Genomic DNA, 21,197 nt, shown 5'->3' with positions numbered 1-21,197 from the left:
GCTTAGCAATAGCACAGCTATCTAGCGATAGACATTAGTTAGGAGGTACAAAAAAAACCCGTTCAGCTCGACACCGCTAGTTCATGTAAACACAGTGTTGGCTCGATGCGTTATCTGCAACATGGCTAGCTAACGGCTAAAAACAGTTGAACGTGGCTAGCTATTACCGGCCAAACGACTATAACGTGATTTCTATTATACAGGAATATGTTCTGTCGATGGAAATACACTCGATAATCAGACCTCCCGTTACAATTTTCATGTCAACATTTCCGCGAACTGCATCAAAACAGTCCGACCTTTACGGTCAAAACAGTACCCAATACGTCTATATAGCTTAAGCATTTGATTGGTTCACCACACAACATACTGTCCTGTGAATGGTCAAACTGAGACATCGATCACATTGATCCCGCCTTTTTTCATCGTTGCTGTTTGTTACGTTTTTGCGTCGATGGGCTCCTCGCATTGGTATTTCATTGGCTGTTGGTGTTCCTCCTTGTAAGATGAAGACCAATCAATGTCACTGAATTGTTGAACGTGGTTTTGTTATTCCCCCCCCAAAAAAAACCGTTGGGGATTTGTAGTTTTTTTAAAATGTCATTTACATGAAATTGTGCTATCGAAACTCAACAAAGAAACTACAAGTCCCAAACTCCCTGGCGCTAAACCTGTTACGTAACGCGTTGTTCCTCGCTAGCTACGTTCGGAATGTCCTCTTCTCGTTTCGTTAGCCAGAGAGCTATTTGGTTAGCTCGATATTTTGTTAGCTTATATATTGGACACCTTGTACGGGATATATGGACGTGATGGATTGATATATAACAGGCAAAAACAATCTGGCAGTAGCATCAACATCTTTTTAAGTGCAGCTATGTTCGGTCGGTCACGGAGTTGGGGGGGAGGGCAGGGAAAAACAAAAAATATTCATTCCCTGGACCATCTCAAGTAAGTAACTAGCATAATTGCTAAGGTTACCCGGGGTGTATTCATTACGCTTGTTCTGTTGCAAAACGTTACTTAAACGGGAGCAAAACGGAACATACCTGAACATGTCCAATTTAAACGATTGTTTCCGTTGCAAAACGCAACTGTTTGGTCGAATGATGGCAACCCGTAGCGAGTTAGCCAGCTAACCCTGATTGTTTACTAAGCTAACGTTACATTGTTAGCATACCTAGCTAATCCAGTTAGCTATGCCCGATCAGGCTACTAGATAGTACTGTAAACCAAATACGTTAGCTACCTAACGTTACTGTAGTTTCCTTGTCAGAACTCTGTGAACATTGTCAGATGTATATGACTGCTACTAACGTTAGCTAGCTAGCTAACTACATGATGGGTGTCATTACTTGATAACAGCTAGATATACTAACGTTAGCCAGCTAGCTAGCTACATGATGGGTGTCATTACTTGATAACAGCTAGATATACTAACGTTAGCTAGCTAGCTACATGATGGGTGTCATTACTTGATAACAGCTAGATATACTAACGTTAGCTAGCTAGCTACATGATGGGTGTCATTACTTGATAACAGCTAGATATACTAACGTTAGCTAGCTAGCTAACTACATGATGGGTGTCATTACTTGATAACAGCTAGATATACTAACGTTAGCTAGCTAGCTAACTACATGATGGGTGTCATTACTTGATAACAGCTAGATATACTAACGTTAGCTAGCTAGCTACATGATGGGTGTCATTACTTGATAACAGCTAGATATACTAACGTTAGCTAGCTAGCTACATGATGGGTGTCATTACTTGATAACAGCTAGATATACTAACGTTAGCTAGCTAGCTAGCTACATGATGGGTGTCATTACTTGATAACAGCTAGATATACTAACGTTAGCTAGCTAGCTACATGATGGGTGTCATTACTTGATAACAGCTAGATCTACTAACGTTAGCTAGCTAGCTACATGATGGGTGTCATTACTTGAGAACAGCTATATCTACTAACGTTAGCTAGCTAGCTACATGATGGGTGTCATTACTTGATAACAGCTAGATCTACTAACGTTAGCTAGCTAGCTACATGATGGGTGTCATTACTTGATAACAGCTAGATATACTAACGTTAGCTAGCTAGCTAGCTACATGATGGGTGTCATTACTTGAGAACAGCTATATCTACTAACGTTAGCTAGCTAGCTACATGATGGGTGTCATTACTTGATAACAGCTAGATATACTAACGTTAGCTAGCTAGCTAGCTACATGATGGGTGTCATTACTTGATAACAGCTAGATCTACTAACGTTAGCTAGCTAACTACATGATGGGTGTCATTACTTGATAACAGCTAGATATACTAACGTTAGCTAGCTAGCTACATGATGGGTGTCATTACTTGATAACAGCTAGATCTACTAACGTTAGCTAGCTAACTACATGATGGGTGTCATTACTTGATAACAGCTAGATATACTAACTTTAGCCAGCTAGCTAGCTACATGATGGGTGTCATTACTTGATAACAGCTAGATATACTAACGTTAGCTAGCTAGCTAACTACATGATGGGTGTCATTACTTGATAACAGCTAGATATACTAACGTTAGCTAGCTAGCTAGCTACATGATGGGTGTCATTACTTGATGACGGCTAGATATACTAACGTTAGTGTATGAGTCCATACCATCCCGTCTATGTGTTGCTAAGCTAGTCATATTCCGTCTTCCAGAGTGGGTGTGCCAGTTCAAATTGACAGTGCAGTATAGCCACCACACATTTTACTGAAAAGCAACCTGTTTTCTAACATTGTCCATCTCCTCTCATCCCTCCCTGCCTGCCTCCCTGCCTGCCTCCCTCCCCTCCCTCCCTCCCTCTTCCCTCCCTCCCTCTTCCCTCCCTCCTCTTCCCTCCCTCCCTCCCCCTTCCCCTCCTCCCTCCCTCCCTCCCTCCCTCCCTCCCTCCCTCCCTCCCTTCTTCCCTCCTCTTCCCTCCCTCCCTCCTCTTCCCTCCCTCCTCCCTCCTCTTCCCTCCCTCCCTCCCTCCCTCCTCCTCCCTCCCTCCCTCCTCTTCCCTCCCTCCCTCCTCCTCCCTCCCTCCTCTCCTCCCTCCCTCCCTCCCTCCCTCCCTCCTCCCTCCCTCCTCTTCCCTCCCTCCCTCTCCTCCCCTCCTTCCCTCCTCTCTCCTCCCTCCTCTTCTCCCTCCTCTCTTCTCTTCTCTCTCCCTCCCTGCCTCCCTCCCTCCCTCTTCTCCCTCCCTTCTCTCTCCCTCCCTTCTCTCTCCTCCCTCCTCTCCCCCTCTCCTCTCCCTCCCCCCTCCTCTCCCTCCCCCCTCCTCTCCTCTCCCTCCACCCTCCTCTCTCCCTCCTCTCCCTCCTCTCCCCCTCTCCTCTCCTCTCCCTCCCCCCTCCTCTCCTCCCTCCTCTTCTCCCTCCCCCCTCCTCTCCTCCCCCCTCCTCTCCTCTCCCTCCCCTCTCTTCTCCCTCCCCTCTCTTCTCCCTCCCTTCTCCTCTCCCTCCCCCCTCCTCTCCTCTCCCTCCCCCCTCCTCTCCCTCCTCCCCCCTCCTCTCCTCCCTCCTCTCTCCTCCCTCTAGGTATATGTACCATGTCCTAACTAAGAACACGACAGTAACAGACAGCAACAGGAACTTGCTGGTGGAGACCATCCGCTCCATCACTGAGATACTCATCTGGGGAGACCAGAACGACAGCTCCGTCTTCGAGTAAGACTTTAACCATGACTCTATTTTATTCTACTGTACTCTACTCTACTCCTCTCTATTGTATACTGTACTCTACTCTACTCCTCTCTATTGTATACTGTACTCTACTCTACTCCTCTCTATTGTATACTGTACTCTACTCTACTCCTCTCTATTGTATACTGTACTCTACTCTACTCCTCTCTATTGTATACTGTACTCTACTCTACTCCTCTCTATTGTATACTGTACTCTACTCTACTCCTCTCTATTGTATACTGTACTCTACTCTACTCCTCTCTATTGTATACTGTACTCTACTCTACTCCTCTCTATTGTATACTGTACTCTACTCTACTCCTCTCTATTGTATACTGTACTCTACTCTACTCCTCTCTATTGTATACTGTACTCTACTCTACTCCTCTCTATTGTATACTGTACTCTACTTAAATCTACGTTATTCTATTAAACGCTATTCTATTCCTCTATTGTATACTGTACTCTACTTAAATCTACGTTATTCTGCTCTACTCTACTCTACTCCTCTCTATTGTATACTGTACTCTACTCTACTCCTCTCTATTGTATACTGTACTCTACTCTACTCCTCTCTATTGTATACTGTACTCTACTCTACTCCTCTCTATTGTATACTGTACTCTACTCTACTCCTCTCTATTGTATACGGTACTCTACGTTATTCTATTAAACGCTATTCTATTCCTCTATTGTATACTGTACTCTACTTAAATCTACGTTATTCTGCTCTACTCTCCTCTACTCTGTTCTCAGCTTCTTCCTGGAGAAGAATATGTTTGCGTTCTTCCTGAATATCCTCCGTCAGAAGTCCGGTCGTTACGTCTGCGTCCAGCTGCTCCAGACACTCAACATCCTGTTTGAGAATATCAGCCACGAGACATCGCTCTGTGAGTACACGCACGCACGCACGCACACACACACACACACACACACACACACACACACACACACACACACACACACACACACACACACACTGGCAACCTGTGGTTTAGATGCCCCAGAGTTTGAATCAGCCTGAATCAGATATTTGTGTGGTATGACTGTTTTCTCCTCCTCTAGATTACCTGCTGTCCAACAACCACGTTAACTCCATCATCGTTCACAAGTTTGACTTCTCAGACGAGGAGATCATGGCCTATTATATCTCCTTCCTGAAGACCCTGTCACTCAAACTGAACAATCACACCGTGCACTTCTTCTATAACGAGGTGAGGGGGGACTACACTGTACACTTCTATAACGAGGTGAGGGAGTAAGGGGCCATAATGTAGTGCCCTATATGGGGAGTAAGGGACCATAATGTAGTGCCCTATATAGGGAGTAAGGGGCCATAATGTAGTGCCCTATATAGGGAGTGAGGGGCCATAATGTAGTGCCCTGTATAGGGAATGAGGGGCCATAATGTAGTGCCCTATATAGGGAATGAGGGGCCATAATGTAGTGCCCTGTATAGGGAATGAGGGGCCATAATGTAGTGCCCTGTATAGGGAATGAGGGGCCATAATGTAGTGCCCTATATAGGGAATGAGGGGCCATAATGTAGTGCCCTGTATAGGGAATGAGGGGCCATAATGTAGTGCCCTGTATAGGGAATGAGGGGCCATAATGTAGTGCCCTATATAAGGAGTGAGGGGCCATAATGTAGTGCCCTATATAGGGAGTAAGGGGCCATAATGTAGTGCCCTATATAGGGAATGAGGGGCCATAATGTAGTGCCCTATATAGGGAGTAAGGGGCCATAATGTAGTGCCCTGTATAGGGAATGAGGGGCCATAATGTAGTGCCCTATATAGGGAGTGAGGGGCCATAATGTAGTGCCCTGTATAGGGAATGAGGGGCCATAATGTAGTGCCCTATATAGGGAATGAGGGGCCATAATGTAGTGCCCTATATAGGGAATGAGGGGCCATAATGTAGTGCCCTGTATAGGGAATGAGGGGCCATAATGTAGTGCCCTATATAGGGAATGAGGGGCCATAATGTAGTGCCCTGTATAGGGAATGAGGGGCCATAATGTAGTGCCCTGTATAGGGAATGAGGGGCCATAATGTAGTGCCCTATATAAGGAGTGAGGGGCCATAATGTAGTGCCCTATATAGGGAGTAAGGGGCCATAATGTAGTGCCCTATATAGGGAATGAGGGGCCATAATGTAGTGCCCTATATAGGGAGTAAGGGGCCATAATGTAGTGCCCTGTATAGGGAATGAGGGGCCATAATGTAGTGCCCTATATAGGGAGTGAGGGGCCATAATGTAGTGCCCTGTATAGGGAATGAGGGGCCATAATGTAGTGCCCTATATAGGGAGTAAGGGGCCATAATGTAGTGCCCTATATAGGGAATGAGGGGCCATAATGTAGTGCCCTGTATAGGGAATGAGGGGCCATAATGTAGTGCCCTGTATAGGGAATGAGGGGCCATAATGTAGTGCCCTATATAGGGAGTGAGGGGCCATAATGTAGTGCCCTATATAGGGAATGAGGGGCCATAATGTAGTGCCCTGTATAGGGAATGAGGGGCCATAATGTAGTGCCCTGTATAGGGAATGAGGGGCCATAATGTAGTGCCCTGTATAGGGAATGAGGGGCCATAATGTAGTGCCCTATATAGGGAGTGAGGGGCCATAATGTAGTGCCCTATATAGGGAATGAGGGGCCATAATGTAGTGCCCTATATAGGGAATGAGGGACCATAATGTAGTGCCCTGTATAGGGAATGAGGGGCCATAATGTAGTGCCCTGTATAGGGAACGAGGGGCCTTTTGGGACACAACTTTTGCAACTGACCTTTGTGTTTCAGCACTCGACCTTTTGGCTTCTGTGTATGGGGAAAAGTTATTGGTGTACTGTCACTGGTAGCCCCTCTTGGCCCAATTCCCCTCTCTTCCTGCAAGTGTGCACATGAACATCGCCCGTCGTGGATTTAAAAGCGTAGGATTGGTGTAAGCATTGGCTGGGAGTTTCCACCATTTTGTTTACTCCATGATGGGAAGTGTTCAAGTGTACACTTCGGGAAGGAAGTGGATAATTGGGGCTGCAGACTTGGAATTGGGCTAATACTCCTCTGTTCCCTGTGACCTCTCTAGCTGACCCCTGACGTTTAACCTCTGACCCTGGCTGTGATTGGCTGGAGGTCTCAGGGAACACACCCCCCCCCCAGAGAGACAGAGATCAGCTGCCTGTAGACCTGCTGTAACAGCCTGCCACCTAATGCCTGATAAACGATCACTAGGTTTTAATCTCTGCATATTAAGTCACTACAGTACGTTGCAGTAGGCTGGGAAAATGCTGCTAACTTTCCCCCCCAAAAAATAACAGGATTCCAGATTTCCAGCTATCTGTAGTTCTGGGAATTTAGTTGCAACTAGAATTAGAAGCAGGGTTACCCTGTAGCTAACTACAGCACGTCGCCCTATAGCTGACTACAGCACGTCGCCCTGTAGCTAACTACAGCACGTCGCCCTATAGCTAACTACAGCACGTCGCCCTATAGCTGACTACAGCACGTCACCCTGTAGCTAACTACAGCACGTCGCCCTATAGCTGACTACAGCACGTCACCCTATAGCTAACTACAGCACGTCGCCCTGTAGCTAACTACGGAACGTCGCCCTATAGCTAACTACAGCACGTCGCCCTATAGCTAACTACAGCACGTCACCCTGTAGCTAACTACGGCACGTCGCCCTATAGCTAACTACAGCACGTCACCCTGTAGCTAACTACAGCACGTCACCCTGTAGCTAACTACAGCACGTCACCCTATAGCTAACTACAGCACGTCACCCTGTAGCTAACTACAACACGTCGCCCTGTAGCTAACTACAGCACGTCACCCTGTAGCTAACTACAGCACGTCGCCCTGTAGCTAACTACAACACGTCGCCCTGTAGCTAACTACGGCACGTCACCCTATAGCTGACTACGGCACGTCGCCCTGTAGCTGACTACAGCACGTCGCCCTGTAGCTAACTACAGCACGTCGCCCTGTAGCTAACTACAGCACGTCGCCCTGTAGCTAACTACGGCACGTCGCCCTGTAGCTAACTACGGCACGTCGCCCTGTAGCTAACTACGGCACGTCGCCCTGTAGCTAACTACGGCACGTCGCCCTGTAGCTAACTACAACACGTCGCCCTATAGCTAACTACGGCACGTCGCCCTGTAGCTAACTACGGCACGTCGCCCTATAGCTAACTACAGCACGTCGCCCTATAGCTAACTACAGCACGTCGCCCTGTAGCTAACTACAGCACGTCGCCCTATAGCTAACTACAGCACGTCGCCCTATAGCTAACTACAGCACGTCGCCCTATAGCTAACTACGGCACGTCGCCCTATAGCTAACTACGGCACGTCGCCCTGTAGCTAACTACAGCACGTCGCCCTGTAGCTAACTACAGCACGTCGCCCTATAGCTAACTACAGCACGTCACCCTGTAGCTAACTACAGCACGTCGCCCTATAGCTAACTACAGCACGTCGCCCTGTAGCTAACTACAGCACGTCGCCCTGTAGCTAACTACAGCACGTCGCCCTATAGCTAACTACGGCACGTCGCCCTATAGCTAACTACAACACGTCGCCCTGTAGCTAACTACAGCACGTCGCCCTGTAGCTAACTACGGCATGTCGCCCTATAGCTAACTACAACACGTCGCCCTATAGCTAACTACAGCACGTCGCCCTGTAGCTAACTACAGCACGTCGCCCTGTAGCTAACTACGGCACGTCGCCCTATAGCTAACTACAGCACGTCGCCCTATAGCTAACTACAGCACGTCACCCTGTAGCTAACTACAGCACGTCGCCCTGTAGCTAACTACAGCACGTCGCCCTATAGCTAACTACGGCACGTCACCCTGTAGCTAACTACAGCACGTCGCCCTATAGCTAACTACAGCACGTCACCCTATAGCTAACTACGGCACGTCGCCCTATAGCTAACTACGGCACGTCGCCCTATAGCTAACTACAACACGTCGCCCTGTAGCTAACTACAACACGTCGCCCTGTAGCTAACTACAACACGTCGCCCTATAGCTAACTACGGCACGTCGCCCTGTAGCTAACTACAGCACGTCGCCCTGTAGCTAACTACAGCACGTCGCCCTATAGCTAACTACAGCACGTCACCCTATAGCTAACTACAGCACGTCGCCCTATAGCTAACTACAGCACGTCACCCTATAGCTAACTACAGCACGTCGCCCTATAGCTAACTACAGCACGTCACCCTATAGCTAACTACAGCACGTCGCCCTATAGCTAACTACGGCACGTCGCCCTGTAGCTAACTACAGCACGTCGCCCTGTAGCTAACTACAGCACGTCGCCCTATAGCTAACTACAGCACGTCGCCCTATAGCTAACTACAGCACGTCTCCCTATAGCTAACTACAGCACGTCGCCCTGTAGCTAACTACAGCACGTCGCCCTATAGCTAACTACAGCACGTCGCCCTATAGCTAACTACAGCACGTCGCCCTGTAGCTAACTACAGCACGTCGCCCTATAGCTAACTACAGCACGTCGCCCTATAGCTAACTACAGCACGTCGCCCTGTAGCTAACTACAGCACGTCGCCCTATAGCTAACTACGGAACGTCGCCCTATAGCTAACTACAGCACGTCGCCCTGTAGCTAACTACAGCACGTCGCCCTATAGCTAACTACAGCACGTCGCCCTATAGCTAACTACAGCACGTCACCCTGTAGCTAACTACAGCACGTCGCCCTGTAGCTAACTACAGCACGTCGCCCTATAGCTAACTACAGCACGTCGCCCTATAGCTAACTACAGCACGTCACCCTGTAGCTAACTACAGCACGTCGCCCTATAGCTAACTACAGCACGTCGCCCTGTAGCTAACTACAGCACGTCGCCCTATAGCTAACTACGGAACGTCGCCCTATAGCTAACTACAGCACGTCGCCCTGTAGCTAACTACAGCACGTCGCCCTACAGCTAACTACAGCACGTCGCTCTATAGCTAACTACAACATGCTAACACTGTCTTCTGAAGTGAAGGATAATTCCTTCCCCAACGCCACTGTGTCTGTGCTGCTGGGAATAAAAGACATGTAGATTTAGTTCCTCATATTATAACTAGTCTTCTGTGTCCTAAATGGAACCCTATGCTCTCTATAGGGGCCCCATTGGGCCCTGGTTAAAACTAGTGCACTATATAGGGAATATGATTCCATTAGGGATGCACACTTTCACACATGAAGGGCCTAGTCCCCTAGGAGGTAGGGGGTACTAGTCCCCTAGGAGGTAGGGGGTACTAGTCCCCTAGGAGGTAGGGGGTACTAGTCCCCTAGGAGGTAGGGGGTACTAGTCCCCTAGGAGGTAGGGGGTACTAGTCCCCTAGGAGGTAGGGGGTACTAGTCCCCTAGGAGGTAGGGGGTACTAGTCCCCTAGGAGGTAGGGGGAACTAGTCCCCTAGGAGGTAGGGGGGACTAGTCCCCTAGGAGGTAGGGGGTAAGGGCCTAGTCCCCTAGGAGGTAGGGGGTAAGGGACTAGTCCCCTAGGAGGTAGGGGGTAAGGGCCTAGTCCCCTAGGAGGTAGGGGGTAAGGGCCTAGTCCCCTAGGAGGTAGGGGGTAAGAGCCTAGTCCCCTAGGAGGTAGGGGGTAAGGGCCTAGTCCCCTAGGAGGTAGGGGGTAAGGGACTAGTCCCCTAGGAGGTAGGGGGTAAGGGACTAGTCCCCTAGGAGGTAGGGGGTAAGGGCCTAGTCCCCTAGGAGGTAGGGGGTAAGGGCCTAGTCCCCTAGGAAGTAGGGGGTAAGGGCCTAGTCCCCTAGGAAGTAGGGGGTAAGGGCCTAGTCCCCTAGGAGGTAGGGGGTAAGGGACTAGTCCCCTAGGAGGTAGGGGTACTAGTCCCCTAGGAGGTAGGGGGTAAGGGCCTAGTCCCCTAGGAGGTAGGGGGTAAGGGACTAGTCCCCTAGGAGGTAGGGGGTAAGGGACTAGTCCCCTAGGAGGTAGGGGGTAAGGGCCTAGTCCCCTAGGAGGTAGGGGGTAAGGGCCTAGTCCCCTAGGAGGTAGGGGGTAAGGGCCTAGTCCCCTAGGAGGTAGGGGGTAAGGGCCTAGTCCCCTAGGAGGTAGGGGGTAAGGGACTAGTCCCCTAGGAGGTAGGGGGTAAGGGACTAGTACCCTAGGAGGTAGGGGGTAAGGGACTAGTCCCCTAGGAGGTAGGGGGTAAGGGCCTAGTCCCCTAGGAGGTAGGGGGTAAGGGCCTAGTCCCCTAGGAAGTAGGGGGTAAGGGCCTAGTCCCCTAGGAAGTAGGGGGTAAGGGCCTAGTCCCCTAGGAGGTAGGGGGTAAGGGCCTAGTCCCCTAGGAAGTAGGGGGTAAGGGCCTAGTCCCCTAGGAGGTAGGGGGTAAGGGCCTAGTCCCCTAGGAGGTAGGGGGTAAGGGGCTAGTCCCCTAGGAGGTAGGGGGTAAGGGGCTAGTCCCCTAGGAGGTAGGGGGTAAGGGCCTAGTCCCCTAGGAAGTAGGGGGTAAGGGCCTAGTCCCCTAGGAAGTAGGGGGTAAGGGACTAGTCCCCTAGGGGGTAGGGGGTAAGGGCCTAGTCCCCTAGGAGGGAGGGGGTAAGGGACTAGTCCCCTAGGAGGGAGGGGGTAAGGGACTAGTCCCCTAGGGGGTAGGGGGTAAGGGGCTAGTCCCCTAGGAGGTAGGGGGTAAGGGGCTAGTCCCCTAGGAGGTAGGGGGTAAGGGGCTAGTCCCCTAGGAGGTAGGGGGTAAGGGGCCTAGTCCCCTAGGAGGTAGGGGGTAAGGGGCCTAGTCCCCTAGGAGGTAGGGGGTAAGGGGCCTAGTCCCCTAGGAGGTAGGGGGTAAGGGGCCTAGTCCCCTAGGAGGTAGGGGTAAGGGCCTAGTCCCCTAGGAGGTAGGGGTTAAGGGGCTAGGGGTCTCTGGTAGTGTGGTCTCTCTGAGCTCACTGGCGCCCCCTCTCTGTCTCCCACACACAGCACACTAATGATTTTGCCCTGTACACCGAGGCCATTAAGTTCTTCAACCACCCAGAGAGCATGGTCCGGATCGCGGTCAGAACCATCACTCTGAACGTCTACAAGGGTGAGTCTCTCACACACACAGATATATATATATATATACACACACACAGATATATATATATATATATATACACACACACACACACATATACATCCAGAGAGCATGGTCCGTATCGCAGTCAGAACCATCACTCTGAACGTCTACAAGGGTGAGTCTCTCACACACACAGAGATATATATATATATACACACACACACACACACACACACACACACACACACACACACAGAGATATATATATACACACACACACACACACACACACACACACAGATATATATATATATATATACATATACACACACACACATACACACACACATATACACACATATACACACACACAGCGCTGCTAGGGGCTGAAACCTCTGCGATGGCCAGCTGCTATCCCTCCCCTGGGTGCTCGGGGCCCTGTCTGTCTGTTATACCTGTCTGTCTGTCTGTTATACCTGCCTGCCTGTTATACCTGTCTGTCTGTTATGTCTGTCTGTTATACCTGCCTGCCTGCTATACCTGTCTGTCTGCTATACCTGTCTGTCTGCTATACCTGTCTGTCTGCTATACCTGTCTGTCTGTTATGCCTGTCTGTCTGTTATGCCTGTCTGTCTGTTATACCTGTCTGTCTGTCTGTCTGTCTGTCTGTCTGTCTGTCTGTCTGTCTGTCTGTCTGTCTGTCTGCAGCTCTGGCATGTATGTGAGCTTCAGCATGAAGACCTGTGTGTTGACGTTTAACTGCAGTGTGAATCTAACTGGTAGCTGAACAGCGGGTGTATTTAACCAGCTGGTAGCTGAACAGTGGGTGTATTTGGGTGTGTTTAACCAGCTGGTAGCTGAACAGCGGGTGTATTTAACCAGCTGGTAGCCGAACAGCGGGTGTGTTTAACCAGCTGGTAGCTGAACAGCGGGTGTGTTTAACCAGCTGGTAGCTGAACAGCGGGTGTATTTAACCAGCTGGTAGCTGAACAGTGGGTGTATTTAACCAGCTGGTAGCTGAACAGCGGGTGTATTTAACCAGCTGGTAGCTGAACAGCGGGTGTATTTAACCAGCTGGTAGCTGAACAGCGGGTGTATTTAACCAGCTGGTAGCTGAACAGTGGGTGTGTTTGGGTGTGTTTAACCAGCTGGTAGCTGAACAGCGGGTGTATTTAACCAGCTGGTAACTACCCAGGAGTCCTGCTGTTTAGTCCTGTTAGACCCTACACAGCTACCTGACAACCATTAACCTTGTGTATGCTCTCTCCCTCCCCTCCCTCTCACCATCTCCCTCCTCTTCCTCCTCTCTCTCCTCCTCTCCCCCTCTCTCCCCCTCTCCCCTCCTCTCTCCTCCTCTCTCCTCCTCTCTCCTCCTCTCTCCTCCTCTCTCCCCCTCTCTCCCCCTCTCCTCTCCCCCCTCTCCTCTCCTCTCTTCTCTTCTCCTCTCTTCTCCTCTCCTCTCCTCTTCGTCCCGTGGGCCTAACTCCAGTCTCATGTAAGTTTGATTAATAAATACCTCACTGTATGTATGTGTGTGTGTATATATAGTTATCATTAATTTAATTAATTATATATATTATTGACTTAGGCTTATCATTTAAATGTGTAAACTAACCTGCATGCTTTTTTGGTTTCTGTGTAATTCAAACCCATCATTTCAAGTCATCTGTTATAATACAGTTATAATACTGTTATAATACTGTTATAATACTGTTATAATACTGTTATAATACACATTTTCTAAGAGGTGAAACATTCCTAATTTATTTTGAACGCCGGGCCTCTGAAGAACTCTGTACAACCGTTGAATGTTACGATGAGTATTCAGAATGTTAACGATGAGTATTCAGAATGTTAACGATGAGTATTCAGAATGTTAACGATGAGTATTCAGAATGTTAACGATGAGTATTCAGAATGTTAACGATGAGTATTCAGAATGTTAACGATGAGTATTCAGAATGTTAACGATGAGTATTCAGAATGTTAACGATGAGTATTCAGAATGTTAACGATGAGTATTCAGAATGTTAACGATGAGTATTCAGAATGTTCACGATGAGTATTCAGAATGTTCACGATGAGTATTCAGAATGTTCACGATGAGTATTCAGAATGTTCACGATGAGTATTCAGAATGTTCACGATGAGTATTCAGAATGTTACGATGAGTATTCAGAATGTTAACGATGAGTATTCAGAATGTTAACGATGAGTATTCAGAATGTTCACGATGAGTATTCAGAATGTTCACGATGAGTATTCAGAATGTTCACGATGAGTATTCAGAATGTTCACGATGAGTATTCAGAATGTTCACGATGAGTATTCAGAATGTTAACGATGAGTATTCAGAATGTTCACGATGCGTATTCAGAATGTTCACGATGAGTATTCAGAATGTTCACGATGAGTATTCAGAATGTTCACGATGAGTATTCAGAATGTTCACGATGAGTATTCAGAATGTTCACGATGAGTATTCAGAATGTTCACGATGAGTATTCAGAATGTTCACGATGAGTATTCAGAATGTTACGATGAGTATTCAGAATGTTCACGATGAGTATTCAGAATGTTAACGATGAGTATTCAGAATGTTAACGATGAGTATTCAGAATGTTACGATGAGTATTCAGAATGTTAACGATGAGTATTCAGAATGTTAACGATGAGTATTCAGAATGTTCACGATGAGTATTCAGAATGTTCACGATGAGTATTCAGAATGTTCACGATGAGTATTCAGAATGTTCACGATGAGTATTCAGAATGTTCACGATGAGTATTCAGAATGTTACGATGAGTATTCAGAATGTTAACGATGAGTATTCAGAATGTTAACGATGAGTATTCAGAATGTTCACGATGAGTATTCAGAATGTTCACGATGAGTATTCAGAATGTTCACGATGAGTATTCAGAATGTTAACGATGAGTATTCAGAATGTTACGATGAGTATTCAGAATGTTACGATGAGTATTCAGAATGTTACGATGAGTATTCAGAATGTTACGATGAGTATTCAGAATGTTACGATGAGTATTCAGAATGTTAACGATGAGTATTCAGAATGTTCACGATGAGTATTCAGAATGTTCACGATGAGTATTCAGAATGTTCACGATGAGTATTCAGAATGTTCACGATGAGTATTCAGAATGTTAACGATGAGTATTCAGAATGTTAACGATGAGTATTCAGAATGTTCACGATGAGTATTCAGAATGTTCACGATGAGTATTCAGAATGTTCACGATGAGTATTCAGAATGTTCACGATGAGTATTCAGAATGTTAACGATGAGTATTCAGAATGTTAACGATGAGTATTCAGAATGTTAACGATGAGTATTCAGAATGTTCACGATGAGTATTCAGAATGTTAACGATGAGTATTCAGAATGTTCACGATGAATGTTATACTCGTATCTACTGGAGAGAACAGCTTTAGTCTCTACTATACTCATATCTACTTTATGCTACTACACTCACACACACACAATACTCAGCTGTGGGTTCACTCAACAATATAGGCTTTATATTTATATGAATATATATACAGTACCGGTCAAATGTTTAGACACACATTTTTACTATTTTACTATTTTCTACATTGTCTCTCTGTCTGGTCCTGTAGTCCTCTGTCTCTCTGTCTGGTCCTGTAGTCCTCTGTCTCTCTGTCTGGTCCTGTAGTCCTCTGTCTCTCTGTGTGGTCCTGTAGTCCTCTGTCTCTCTGTCTGATCCTGTAGTCCTCTGTCTCCCTGTCTGATCCTGTAGTCCTCTGTCTCTCTGTCTGGTCCTGTAGTCCTCTGTCTCTCTGTCTGGTCCTGTAGTCATCTGTCTCCCTGTCTGATCCTGTAGTCCTCTGTCTCTCTGTCTGGTCCTGTAGTCCTCTGTCTCTCTGTCTGGTCCTGTAGTCCTCTGTCTCTATGTCTGATCCTGTAGTCCTCTGTCTGTCTGGTCCTGTAGTCCTCTGTCTCTCTGTCCTGTAGTCCTCTGTCTCTCTGTCTCTCTGTCTGGTCCTGTAGTCCTCTGTCTCTCTGTCTGGTCCTGTAGTCCTCTGTCTCTCTGTCTGGTCCTGTAGTCCTCTGTCTCCCTGTCTGGTCCTGTAGTCCTCTGTCTCCCTGTCTGGTCCTGTAGTCCTCTGTCTCTCTGTCTGATCCTGTAGTCCTCTGTCTCTCTGTCTGATCCTGTAGTCCTCTGTCTCTCTGTCTGGTCCTGTAGTCCTCTGTCTCTCTGTCTGATCCTGTAGTCCTCTGTCTCTCTGTGTTGTCCTGTAGTCCTCTGTCTCTCTGTCTGGTCCTGTAGTCCTCTGTCTCTCTGTCTGGTCCTGTAGTCCTCTGTCTCCCCATCTATCTGCGTAACCATGGTAACACCCCTTGACCTCTGACCCCTCTAGTGGACAACCAGCACATGCTGCACTACATTCGAGACAAGACGGCGGTCCCCTACTTCAGTAACCTGGTTTGGTTCATCGGCTCCCACGTCATCGAGCTGGACAAGTGTGTTCAGACGGACCAAGAGTGAGTACACACACACACACACACACACACACACACACACACACACACACACACACACACACACACACACACACACACACATATAGACACACACACGCACACACACACACATATACACACACATGCACGCACACACACACACACATATACACACGCACGCACGCACACACACACACACACACACACACATTTACATCTATAGAACGTGCTGGATACCTTCAGATGGGTCATTCTCACTGTGTCCACTAGGTTATCTATCCTTCAGATGGGTCACTCTCACTGTGTCCACTAGGTTATCTATCCTTCAGATGGGTCATTCTCACTGTGTCCACTAGGTTATCTATCCTTCAGATGGGTCATTCTCACTGTGTCCACTAGGTTATCTATCCTTCAGATGGGTCATTCTCACTGTGTCCACTAGGTTATCTATCCTTCAGATGGGTCATTCTCACTGTGTCCACTAGGTTATCTATCCTTCAGATGGGTCATTCTCACTGTGTCCACTAGATTATCTATCTATCCTTCAGATGGGTCATTCTCACTGTGTCCACTAGGTTATCTATCCTTCAGATGGGTCATTCTCACTGTGTCCACTAGGTTATCTATCCTTCAGATGGGTCATTCTCACTGTGTCCACTAGGTTATCTAACCTTCAGATGGGTCATTCTCACTGTGTCCACTAGGTTATCTATCCTTCAGATGGGTCATTCTCACTGTGTCCACTAGGTTATCTATCCTTCAGATGGGTCATTCTCACTGTGTCCACTAGGTTATCTATCCTTCAGATGGGTCATTCTCACTGTGTCCACTAGGTTATCTATCCTTCAGATGGGTCACTCTCACTGTGTCCACTAGGTTATCTATCTATCCTTCAGATGGGTCATTCTCACTGTGTCCACTAGGTTATCTATCCTTCAGATGGGTCACTCTCACTGTGTCCACTAGGTTATCTATCTATCCTTCAGATGGGTCATTCTCACTGTGTCCACTAGGTTATCTAACCTTCAGATGGGTCATTCTCACTGTGTCCACTAGGTTATCTATCCTTCAGATGGGCCATTCTCACTGTGTCCACTAGGTTATCTAACCTTCAGATGGGTCATTCTCACTGTGTCCACTAGGTTATCTATCTATCCTTCAGATGGGTCATTCTCACTGTGTCCACTAGGTTATCTATCCTTCAGATGGGTCATTCTCACTGTGTCCACTAGGTTATCTATCCTTCAGATGGGTCATTCTCACTGTGTCCACTAGGTTATCTAACCTTCAGATGGGTCATTCTCACTGTGTCCACTAGGTTATCTATCCTTCAGATGGGTCATTCTCACTGTGTCCACTAGGTTATCTATCCTTCAGATGGGTCACTCTCACTGTGTCCACTAGGTTATCTATCTAACCTTCAGATGGGTCATTCTCACTGTGTCCACTAGGTTATCTAACCTTCAGATGGGTCATTCTCACTGTGTCCACTAGGTTATCTATCCTTCAGATGGGTCATTCTCACTGTGTCCACTAGGTTATCTAACCTTCAGATGGGTCATTCTCACTGTGTCCACTAGGTTATCTAACCTTCAGATGGGCCATTCTCACTGTGTCCACTAGGTGTCAGTGTTGTGTCAGTTTAGACTTTCTACCTGTCAGAGATCAGATGAAGATATTGTCCTCTTGGGGAAGGTTGTGTTGCAGCCTTGGTTATGCATTCAGATACAAGTTGTGAAACGCAAAACCATAACTGTTACAGACCAGATCAATACACACTGTTACAGACCAGATCAATACACACTGTTACTGACCAGATCAATACACACTGTTACAGACCAGATCAATACACACTGTTACAGACCAGATCAATACACACTGTTACAGACCAGATCAATACACACTGTTACAGACCAGATCAATACACACTGTTACAGACCAGATCAATACACACTGTTACAGACCAGATCAATACACACTGTTACAGACCAGATCAATACACACTGTTACAGACCAGGTCAATACAGACCTGATCAATACACACTGTTATAGACCAGATCAATACACACTGTTACAGACCAGATCAATACACACTGTTACAGACCAGATCAATACAGACCAGATCAATACACACTGTTACTGACCTGATCAATACACACTGTTACAGACCAGATCAATACACACTGTTACAGACCAAATCAATACACACTGTTACAGACCAGATCAATACACGCTGTTACAGACCAGATCAATACACACTGTTACAGACCTGATCAATACACACTGTTACAGACCAGATCAATACACACTGTTACAGACCAGATCAATACACACTGATACAGACCAGATCAATACAGACCGGATCAATACACACTGTTACAGAGCAGATCAATACAGACCAGATCAATACACGCTGTTACAGACCAGATCAATACACACTGCTACAGACCAGATCAATACACACTGTTACAGACCAGATCAATACACACTGTTACAGACCAGATCAATACACACTGTTACAGACCTGATCAATACAGACTGTTACAGACCAGATCAATACACACTGTTACAGACCAGATCAATACACACTGTTACAGACCAGATCAATACACACTGTTACAGACCTGATCAATACAGACTGTTACAGACCAGATCAATACATACTGTTACAGACCAGATCAATACAGACTGTTTCAAACCAGATCAATACACACTGATACAGACCAGATCAATACACACTGTTACAGACCAGATCAATACACACTGATACAGACCAGATCAATACACACTGTTACAGACCAGATCAATACACACTGATACAGACCAGATCAATACACGCTGTTACAGACCAGATCAATACAGACCAGATCAATACACACTGTTACAGACCAGATCAAAACACACTGTTACAGACCAGATCAATACACACTGTTACAGACCAGATCAATACACACTGTTACAGACCAGATCAATACACACTGTTACAGACCAGATCAATACACACTGTTACAGACCAGATCAATACACACTGTTACAGACCTGATCAATACACACTGTTACAGACCAGATCAATACACACTGATACAGACCAGATCAATACACGCTGTTACAGACCAGATCAATACACGCTGCTACAGACCAGATCAATACACACTGATACAGACCAGATCAATACACACTGTTACAGACCAGATCAATACACACTGTTACAGACCTGATCAATACACACTGTTACAGACCAGATCAATACACACTGATACAGACCAGATCAATACACACTGTTACAGACCAGATCAATACACGCTGCTACAGACCAGATCAATACACACTGATACAGACCAGATCAATACACACTGTTACAGACCAGATCAATACACACTGATACAGACCAGATCTCCCCCCTCTCCCCCTCTCCAGGCATCGTAACAGCTGTCCTCTCCCCCCTCTCTCCCCTCTCCAGGCATCGTAACAGCTGTCCTCTCCCCCCTCTCCCCTCTCCAGGCATCGTAACAGCTGTCCTCTCCCCCCTCTCTCCCCTCTCCAGGCATCGTAACAGCTGTCCTCTCCCCCCTCTCCCCTCTCCAGGCATCGTAACAGCTGTCCTCTCCCCCCCTCTCCCCTCTCCAGGCATCGTAACAGCTGTCCTCTCCCCCCTCTCCCCTCTCCAGGCATCGTAACAGCTCTCCTCTCCCCCCTCTCCCCCTCTCCAGGCATCGTAACAGCTGTCCTCTCCCCCCTCTCTCCCCTCTCCAGGCATCGTAACAGCTGTCCTCTCCCCCCTCTCCCCCCCTCTCCAGGCATCGTAACAGCTGTCCTCTCCCCCCTCTCCCCTCTCCAGGCATCGTAACAGCTGTCCTCTCCCCCCTCTCCCCTCTCCAGGCATCGTAACAGCTCTCCTCTCCCCCTCTCCCCCCTCTCCAGGCATCGTAACAGCTGTCCTCTCCCCCCTCTCTCCCCTCTCCAGGCACCGTAACAGCTGTCCTCTCCCCCTCTCCCCCCTCCAGGCATCGTAACAGCTGTCCTCTCCCCCCTCTCTCCCCTCTCCAGGCACCGTAACAGCTGTCCTCTCCCCCTCTCCCCCCTCTCTCCAGGCATCGTAACAGCTCTCCTCTCCCCCCTCTCCCCCCTCTCCAGGCATCGTAACAGGGGGAAGCTGAGTGACTTGGTAGCAGAGCATCTGGATCATCTCCACTACCTGAACGATATCCTGACTATCAACTGCGAGTTCCTCAACGACGTCCTGACAGACCACCTCCTGAACCGTCTCTTCCTGCCTCTCTACGTCTTCTCTCTGGTCTGCCCTGAACAGGTAGGTGGAGGGGTGTGTGTGTGTGTGTGTGTGTGTGTGTGTGTGTGTGTGTGTGTGTGTGTGTGTGTGTGTGTGTGTGTACGGTGTAACCAATACTAATGTTTACCTGACATGTTGTCTGTCTGTGTTTCAGTCTGAAGATCGTAAGATCAACCCTCAGGTGTCCCTTAACCTGCTGTCACAGGTGTGTATACGCACGCACGCACACACACACACACACACAATCTCACCACACCTCATCACATCTCACCTCATCACACCACATCTCACCTCATCACACCTCACCTCATCACATCTCACCTCATCACACCACATCTCACCTCATCACACCTCATCTCACCTCATCTCACCACATCACATCACACCTCATCACACCTCATCACATCTCACCTCATCACACCTCATCACACCTCATCTCACCTCATCTCACCTCATCACACCACATCACATCTCATCTCACCTCATCTCACCTCATCACACCTCATCTCACCACATCTCACCTCATCTCACCTCACCTCATCTCACCACATCTCACCTCATCTCACCTCACCTCATCTCACCTCATCACACCACATCTCACCTCATCACACCTCACCTCATCACACCTCATCACATCTCACCTCATCTCACC

At 47.7% G+C, this 21,197-nt stretch overlaps 1 protein-coding gene across 5 annotated transcripts in view; it reads left to right on the top strand.

The window, feature by feature from the left end:
- Nucleotides 1-52: 52 nt before the first annotated feature.
- The window catches only part of LOC115183991 (protein CLEC16A), a gene marked incomplete at its 3' end in the record, with an annotated part of 32,642 nt that continues 11,497 nt past the window's right edge, over nucleotides 53-21,197 (top strand). Inside the window, 9 exon segments of one of the 5 annotated variants that reach the window (XM_029744984.1) lie at nucleotides 547-948; nucleotides 3,557-3,685; nucleotides 4,460-4,593; nucleotides 4,769-4,917; nucleotides 11,674-11,779; nucleotides 13,242-13,247; nucleotides 16,155-16,278; nucleotides 20,392-20,566; nucleotides 20,700-20,750. In XM_029744984.1, the coding sequence (XP_029600844.1) occupies nucleotides 875-948; nucleotides 3,557-3,685; nucleotides 4,460-4,593; nucleotides 4,769-4,917; nucleotides 11,674-11,779; nucleotides 13,242-13,247; nucleotides 16,155-16,278; nucleotides 20,392-20,566; nucleotides 20,700-20,750 (948 nt within the window). 5 annotated transcript variants of the gene reach the window in all.

Source organism: Salmo trutta, unplaced genomic scaffold (genome assembly GCF_901001165.1).
Source record: "Salmo trutta unplaced genomic scaffold, fSalTru1.1, whole genome shotgun sequence".
In the NCBI taxonomy this organism is placed as follows: domain Eukaryota; kingdom Metazoa; phylum Chordata; class Actinopteri; order Salmoniformes; family Salmonidae; genus Salmo; species Salmo trutta.
This window is presented reverse-complemented; position numbering and strand designations above follow the sequence as displayed.